This window comes from Polyodon spathula, unplaced genomic scaffold (genome assembly GCF_017654505.1).
Source record: "Polyodon spathula isolate WHYD16114869_AA unplaced genomic scaffold, ASM1765450v1 scaffolds_3455, whole genome shotgun sequence".
In the NCBI taxonomy this organism is placed as follows: Eukaryota; Metazoa; Chordata; class Actinopteri; order Acipenseriformes; family Polyodontidae; genus Polyodon; species Polyodon spathula.
The window spans coordinates 15826-24312 of NW_024474916.1; the positions used below are offsets into that span (position 1 = coordinate 15826).

At 38.4% G+C, this 8487-nt stretch overlaps 1 protein-coding gene across 1 annotated transcript; it reads right to left on the minus strand.

The window, feature by feature from the left end:
- Positions 1-2789: 2789 nt before the first annotated feature.
- Positions 2790-7961, minus strand: LOC121311993. The gene is made up of 2 exons (XM_041244069.1): positions 7611-7961; positions 2790-4624 (listed from the first exon to the last, which is right to left on the minus strand). Exons 1-2 carry the CDS (start codon positions 7950-7952, stop codon positions 3128-3130), a joined length of 1839 nt encoding a protein of 612 aa, XP_041100003.1. The 5' UTR covers positions 7953-7961; the 3' UTR covers positions 2790-3127.
- Between the last annotated feature and the right edge of the window lie 526 nt (positions 7962-8487).

An 8487-nucleotide genomic window follows, 5' to 3' on the forward strand; every position in this document is an offset into this window, starting at 1 on the left:
CAAAGCATATGACATGGTTTATTTAGATTTCCAGAAAGCTTTTGACAAAGTCCCGCACAAAAGATTAATTCTCAAACTGAACGCAGTTGGGATTCAAGGAAACACATGTACATGGATTAGGGAGTGGTTAACATGTAGAAAACAGAAAGTACTGATTAGAGGAAAAACCTCAGAATGGAGTGTGGTAACCAGCGGTGTACCACAGGGATCAGTATTAGGTCCTCTGCTATTCCTAATCTACATTAATGATTTAGATTCTGGTATAGTAAGCAAACTTGTTAAATTTGCAGATGACACAAAAGTAGGAGGAGTGGCAAACACTGTTGCAGCAGCAAAGGTCATTCAAAATGATCTAGACAAGATTCAGAACTGGGCAGACACATGGCAAATGACATTTAATAGAGAAAAGTGTAAGGTACTGCACGCAGGAAATAAAAATGTACATTATAAATATCATATGGGAGATACTGAAATTGGAGAAGGAATCTATGAAAAAGACCTAGGAGTTTTTGTTGACTCAGAAATGTCTTCATCTAGGCAATGTGGGGAAGCTATAAAAAAGGCTAACAAGATGCTCGGATACATTGTGAAAAGTGTTGAATTTAAATCAAGGGAAGTAATGTTAAAACTGTACAATGCACTTGTAAGACCTCATCTTGAATATTGTGTTCAGTTCTGGTCACCTCGCTATAAAAAAGATATTGCTGCTCTAGAAAGAGTGCAAAGAAGAGCGACCAGAATTATTCCGGGCTTAAAAGGCATGTCATATGCAGACAGGCTAAAAGAATTGAATCTGTTCAGTCTTGAACAAAGAAGACTACGTGGTGACCTAATTCAAGCATTCAAAATTCTAAAAGGTATTGACAGTGTCGACCCAAGGGACTTTTTCAGCCTGAAAAAAGAAACAAGGACCAGGGGTCACAAATGGAGTTTAGAAAAAGGGGCATTCAGAACAGAAAATAGGAGACACTTTTTTACACAGAGAATTGTGAGGGTCTGGAATCAACTCCCCAGTAATGTTGTTGAAGCTGACACCCTGGGATCCTTCAAGAAGCTGCTTGATGAGATTTTGGGATCAATAAGCTACTAACAACCAAACGAGCAAGATGGGCCGAATGGCCTCCTCTCGTTTGTAAACTTTCTTATGTTCTTATGTTCTTATGTATTGTAGTGTCTTGGAACCTTGCAAACCTTTTCAGAAAAAAAATGCTTTCTTTTTATTCCATCCTGCTCTGAGAAGTAACGCACAGCCTATGAAAATAATGACTTTTTACCACACCTTTTGGAAGCACCTGATTAAACAAAATAGTTTGCTTTAGTAGACCTTCTTCTGGAAAGGAAGTTTAAATGTTATTTTAAAGGCACTCCGATTCTATTTTCATGTCTGCTGTGTTTGAATCAGAAGTGTTTTCAGTTCTCTGGAGAGCCTCAGCTCACAATGAAGGGATGCCCACATCCAGCTGCTTGTTGAACACAGTCCTTCTTGTACTTCCTTCTCTTTTTGTAGCACTGGTGACTTAATCTTTGGCCGAGGAGTCACTGCTGCGTGCCATTTTCATATGAGTACATTAAGAAACAAACAAAAAAAATAGAATCTGTTGGTGTATACTGATGGTTTATTATATATAATTAATAACAAATTCAATGAACTATTAAATTACTAATGCTAAATGCTTCCATTAATCTGCCGATTGCACTTCCATTACAGTACAGGCTGTAGTTCTAAATGTAACTCTTTTAAAGAAATAAAATTTTCAAGTGAAATGCTATATGTAGACACAAGCCAGACGAACGAACTGTTAAATACCCTACACTGGAATTGAAAGGGTTAAGATGTGTTCAGAGCAGTGCTTATCTGGGAGGTGCTCGTTGACTGATTGACCAGCATGAGAATGGGAGGAATGTCTGTTCCTACACGCTTGATCAATCAGTCATTCCAGCTGGCCCGCTCTCCCAGGAGTGAGGATCGAAGATGGGTGTTATCATATGGTATTGATTTTTTTGTTCTTCAAGTTTTATTTCAAATTTACTTATGACAGGTGACAGCAAAATGCAAGATAAGAATCATAGAAGTAAAAGATTTAATCAACAACAAAATAAATAAAATATTCATTTTAAAAAGGCAAGCATGCAAGATGCTGCTACAAAGCAACAGCTGCAGTGATTGATTAAAAGCCTCCGGTGTGAGGCATACAGTAGAGGGAGTCCCATTTAAGTGTAAACACATGTATGAATGAGTAATGGGTTCGCGAGCCGGATTCTCACTGTTAAAGTCCTCAGCTACTCACCTTAGGCTACGTGAACCACACATTAAAATCATTTTCATCCTTTCTTTTTTGCTTAAAGGCATATTCTGTAATTTTCAGAAACAGAACATAAAATCAAATGAACAACTCTCTCTATGTGAACGGTAATTTTAAGATACTGCCCCCTGGTGGACACCGATGATGCACACAAGTAGTGCTCTATCTGAGTGCTATGTTTTTAGTTTTCTAGTTTTTAGTAGCTATCAAGCATATGCAATAAAGCTGGCCTTGACTCAACCGGTTTCCTTGGTATGCAGGAGATCCTGAGAGCACTGGTCTGCATGCCAGGGCTGAACCTCCAAAATCACACACACTCGCTCAGACAATGCAGGCCAGAGCAGAAGCGACGCGTCTCAGAGTAGCGATGCTTCTCCATTGCAGTTCTCCAAACTGACGTGTTTGTGCAATTATAAATCATTCATCAGAATTAAACTCCACAACACAAGATTTTGCAAAAGTCACACAGGGAAACTGACGCTTAAGTAATAATATTTATTTTATTTTATTTTTCTATAGGGTAAACAAGTCCTTTAATGCTCGATCAGAATGTTTTCAAACAGACTACAGCAGTAAATGATTTTCCATTTTCATCTTGTCTAACCCTGCCATTTATCCCAATCCCATTCAATTCAATTAATGACAACGTAAGCTTTAAATTCAACTGTTATTGCAATGCAAAGAATGACAGGTAAAGAAATGCTTCAGAGAACGGCACAGCAGATTACATTCTGTCTGCCTACGTTTATAATCAAGTGGTTTTGCAACAGCAGAAAGAAACCAGGAAAGCATAGCGACCTAATGGAAAGGAAAGAGCTTAAGTTTTATTGTGTACAGCAGTAATCCCATGAACCATCTGTAGTGTAGCACCATAGATAAGTTTCCCCATAGGTGCCACACCTGTGTTCTGGTTTACACGTTCTACCATTCAGAGCTACATAGGGGTCTTTATCAGTGCAACACTCACTCCAGTGGTTGTATTGATCAGTATAACACCAGTAGTAACTTTCCCCATAGGTGCTGCATTCATGGTCGATTCTGCAAGGTTTTCCATTTAAACCTATGCTGTTTACAAAAGGCGGACTGCAGTAATCCCAATCACTGCCAGCCGTGTAACACCAATAATACGTCTCTCCATAAGTCCCACATGAGTGATCTTGTCTGCATGATTTACCATTCACAGTCACAGTGGAATACTGGGTGGAGCACTGGATTGATTCCTGTCCCGAATTGCACATGAAATCTTTCCAGAAGTGATTATACAGGCAAGGTGAAGTGCAGCACTCTTTTGTCCCTTGCTCAGTCAGACAGCTGCCGTCAGAACATGTAGTGCCTTCTTTGCAATGAGTACCATCGGCTGTGATGACAGTCTCAGGTGTAGACTTCTCCGGGACGAGTGTATAGATGTAATCGTCTAGTTTATCAGCAGAACGTCTCTTACGAAGCTCATCTCTGGTGTATGTCGGCCAGGAAGAGTGCACGTTCGACTTGGGTTCGAACACACAAGTAGTGAGGGCATTGCTCTTCATGTACTCTGTGTTGTCGAACCACTCTGTCATGTCTCCGTAGTTCAATTCCACCTTCATGTGAGTAATTCTGGGCTTTTTAGTCAGTTCGTGACTGCCACTGCGCCTCTGCCTCTTCGATAAGCTTGCAGTTAAAATATTTTGCACATTTTGATCAAAGGAAAACGGTCTTTGAAATTGAGGGAGATGCAGTTTTTTAAAGAGTTGCTGTAGAATTTTTTGGGATTTCTGAGTAGAAGAATAACAATCATCTTCAAAGATCTGCAGGTGAGGGCTGTTGTATAGCCCACCCAGCACGCGAACAAGATCAGGGATTGACATTACTTGGATGATGGCATCTGCTTTATTCTCTCCGATGTAGCCTATAGAAAATGAAAACTGCTCAATATTATGTTTAAAGCACAAAGCAGTCCATGTGTGACTGGGAATTGTAACCCTACTAAATTCCCTGTCTTCTTCAGTGGCGTCCAAACCTGGCACAGGTATTCTATTTCTTGAAGGCACAGCCCCTGTCACAAAATAGGCGGTTCCCATCCCAGAAAGTTCTAGTACTATATTCCCCAAATAATCCTCATATTTTCTCCAATAGACTCGATTGAAACACGCATCCATGGGCACAGCGTTGGTCAGCGTGAACGTGGCAGTACGGCCTTCGTTACAGTGATAATTATTCGGGTTTAGGTGTCCGCGGTCGTAATCTGTGTATTCATAATCCTCGTTGAGCGCTTGATTAAGTCTGATGATCTCTTTGTTTTGTCTTGGAAGAGCCATGTCTTCTCCAACAAGGTCAGAAATCTAAAAAAAAAAAAATAATAATAATAATAATAATAATAATAATAATAATAATAATATTATCTTGAACTGCCAGGCAGTTTTACGGCTCCCAAGCCCCAATATCAGTACCAGTCTAAGCATGTTTAGTTCTCAATGTGCCAAGTTTAAAATCAGCAACTTCAACTGTTCCACAGAAGATTTTGAAAGTTTTTTTTTTTCAAAAATGCGTCAGGCAGCCATCACTTGTTTAACGTGAGTTTCTTAAAAGTCAGTTGTATTGCTGCAGTGTCAAGGGTGATGCGTGTGAATTTGAGTTAGTTAAGTAAACCATTTGTCAGCTGAGGCAGTTTTAAATTTCAGATGTAAACATACAGCTGGCACACATTTTGTATTCCGTTGTTACTGGGACAATAACTACCATGTTTGGAGTTTGTCGGACAATCTGTTTTCAAACAGCAGCAGTTTGTTTTTAGGGGCGCGTTTCAATAAGATTTGTGGCAGCCATTTTGACATTAAAATTTATCGTAGAAACTTCTGCTTCGCAAACTTGATGCAGGTTTGGATGCTGATTATATGCCATGTTTCAGATCAATTGCTTCACCGGTTCCCAAGAAGATGATTTCAAAAGGTTTCTAAAAAAAAAAATGCGTCAAGCGGCCATTTTCGTTTCCAGTCCACACAGTTTTTTAAACGTCAGTGTATTGATACAGTATCAGGGAAGATGTTTGTGAAGTTTGGAGTTAGTCAAATAAATAGTTTGTCAACTGGCGCAGGTTTAAATTTCAAATGTAAATTTATAAGTGGCGGCCATTTGTTTTATAAAACATCACCATTTTCATATATTTGTATCCCATTGTTACTGGGACGATAACTACCGAGGTTGGAGTTTGTAGTTAGGGATGCATTTTGATAGGATTTGTGGCAGCCATTGACATTAAAATTTATCACAACAACTTCTGCTTTGCAAACTTGATGCGGGTTTGGATGCTGATGATATATGCCATGTTTCAGATGAATTGCTTCACCGGTTCCCAAGAAGAAGATTTCGAAAGGTTTTATCAAAAAATGCGTCACGGCACCAATTGCAAGGACGCAGCAGCAAAACTTTTTCAGCATCTGACAGCCAATGAATCCAGTTTGTTACCTGCCAAGTTAGAACCTGATCAGTCACACAGCTTCAAAGCAGCAGTTAAGTTTAGGGAAGAAAAAAAAGTAATAACTTGAACTGCCAGGCAGTTTTACGGCTCCCAAGCCCCAGTATCAGTACCCGTCTAAGTGTGTTTAGTTCTCAATGTGCCAAGATTAAAATCAGCAACTTCAACTGTTCCACAGAAGAAGATTTTGAAAGTTTTTTTTTTTCTTTCAAAAATGAATCAGACGGCCATCTTGTTTAACGCACAAATGGCATTTTTGAAAATGTAAATTGTACCGACACAGGCACGATGGTTTTCAAATTTGCCACTAATCAAGTGAACCATTTTTAAACTGAAGCAGTTTTAAATATAAAAAGAAAATGTAGGAGTGGCAGCCATATTGTTTCAAGAAACATAACCATTTTGACATATTTGTATTCCGCTGTCATTGGAACGATGCCTACCGAGTTTGGAGTCTGTTGGTCAGATGGTTTTCAAATAAAAGCAGTCTGCTGTTAAGGGTGCGTTTCAGTGAAATTTGTGGCAGCCATTTTACTATTGAATTGTATCACAACAGCTTTTGCTTTGCAAGCAGATTTGGATGCTGATAATATCTGCCAAGTGTCAGATCAATCACTTCAACAGTGCCAAAGAAGAACATTTCGGTGAGGTTTCAAGAAGAAATGCGTCACACGGCCATTTCGGTTTAACACCAGTTTCTTAAAAGTCAGTTTTATTGCTACAATGTCAAGGATGATGCTTGTGAAGTTTTGAGTTAACCAAGTAAATTGTTTGTCAACTGCGGCAGTTTCAGGTGTAAACATACACCTGGCGGCCATGTTTTTTTATAAAACATAACCATTTTGACATATTTGTATTCCATTGTTACTGGGACAATAACTACCATGTTTGGAGTTTGTTGGTCAAACAGTGTTCAAATAGCAGCAGTTTGCTGTTAAGGGTGTGTTTCGATAAGATTTGTGGCAGCCATTTTGACATTAAAATTTATCACAGTAACTTCTGCCTCGCAAACATGATGCGGGTTTGGATGCTGATGATATATGCCAAGTTTCAGATCAATCACTTCACCGGTTCCCAAGAAGAAGATTTCGAAAGGTTTTATCGAAAAATGCATCACGGCGCCAATTGCAAGGACGCAGCAGCAAAATTTTTTCAGCATCTGACAGCCAATAAATCCAGCTTGTTACCTGTTACCTTGTCACCTGTCAGAACCTGATCAGTCATACAACTTTGAAGCAGCAGTTTAAATTTTTGGGAAAAAAATAATAAAAAAACCTTTAACAATAGGCTTTCCAGCCTTTGGCTTGGAGGCCTAATAATAATATACTTTTATTATGTACAAATATGCTTGAGAATATGACAGATGCATAAAGTGCAAGAATAACAAACTGGATGTTTACTACTTTCTTTTAAAATTGAATAGTTTTATTCTCACTAGATAATTGCTGACACTTTTCAGCATTACGTCTGCAAATCGTTTGGTTATTTAATCTCATAGATAAATATACTATTTCATCGTGTAGAAAACCTTTGGTAGCCGGAAACACTTTTCAGCATTAAACTTAACAAGTCTCATTGAATTAGACTTATTTGAAGACAATACTTCAAAATTGCAAAAACAAAACCTATGCAAATGATTTTGCATGCACACTGACTGCAAATGAGACACTTTTCGGATGAACAATGTACACCTTGTGGATAGTAAAATCATCATTCATTTCAGGTTATAGTGCTAGAAAGACACATAGGCATGTATGTGAATAACACTAATACAATAATAACAATAATACAATTAATATAACAGACTACAATAATACAATTAATATAACTGACTACTAATAATTAAATATTACCTGTGGTTCAATAAACCAGGTTTCTCTTCTTTGTACACGATTGTCCCTACAGGTAAAGTCAAAGGTGTAGGCGCTGTACAGTGGTATTCGATGACTTGTGGAATACAGGGAAGCGTAGTAGTAGAATCCACGTTTCTGGCAGATCCTTGCGGCATTCTGATCTATACCTGTGGGTTCAGTGTCTTTGTAAAAGAATTCCTTACACAATGAAAAGTCTCGAACCACATGAGCTTCCAAGCCAAGAGGCCCAGCAGCAAATGCTGCAATGAGAAAGAGAAGCATAGAAGCCATTGGGAAAGAGGAGACCCTATGCTTGCCTGTCATACTGACACAATGCTTCATATCTGTAGTCACTCGGTACCCCACATAGGATGGCCTTAAGCTTTTGTTAATCTATAACTTTTTCTAAGCTGACTGGCTGGACGTGTGTTTATTCTAGTTTGTTAGTAAAAATGTAACTTATGCATTCTGCCAAGAATAACATGAAAACACAAATAGATGGTCTAAAAATCTAATTTGCTGAGGCACCAAAATCTGTAAACTGTCCAAAACAACCTTGACTCCTAATGTACAATACAAAAGGTGACATTTCAGCACCTTTTATTTAAACATATCAGATAATAAAAGTTTTGATATACCGTCTGAAAAAATTCTATAGAATTCTTTAAGAAAAAAAGCTCCTATAGAAACTATAATTTCTATAGAGAATTGGTCCTAAGGGTAGCCCCATAGAGCATCTTTATAGAATTCTACAGAATCCTATGGGACTGCTTCACAGAATTAATTCCCCAGAGAAACTCTGCTCCATCATACACATATGTGCACCTATTGTGTTATTAACCCCCTTGCATTGTCCATTGACTGTGTTTTAAAACGC

What these genes read in the sequence shown, in the direction of transcription:
- LOC121311993 (XM_041244069.1), bottom strand. Translation starts at nt 7,952, where the DNA reads ATGAAGCATTGTGTCAGTATGACAGGCAAGCATAGGGTCTCCTCTTTC. An exon ending in CCTGGTTTATTGAACCACAG is followed by an intron (nt 4,625 to 7,610) that starts GTAATATTTAAT and finishes TTTTTTTTTTAG; the next exon opens with ATTTCTGACCTTGTTGGAGA.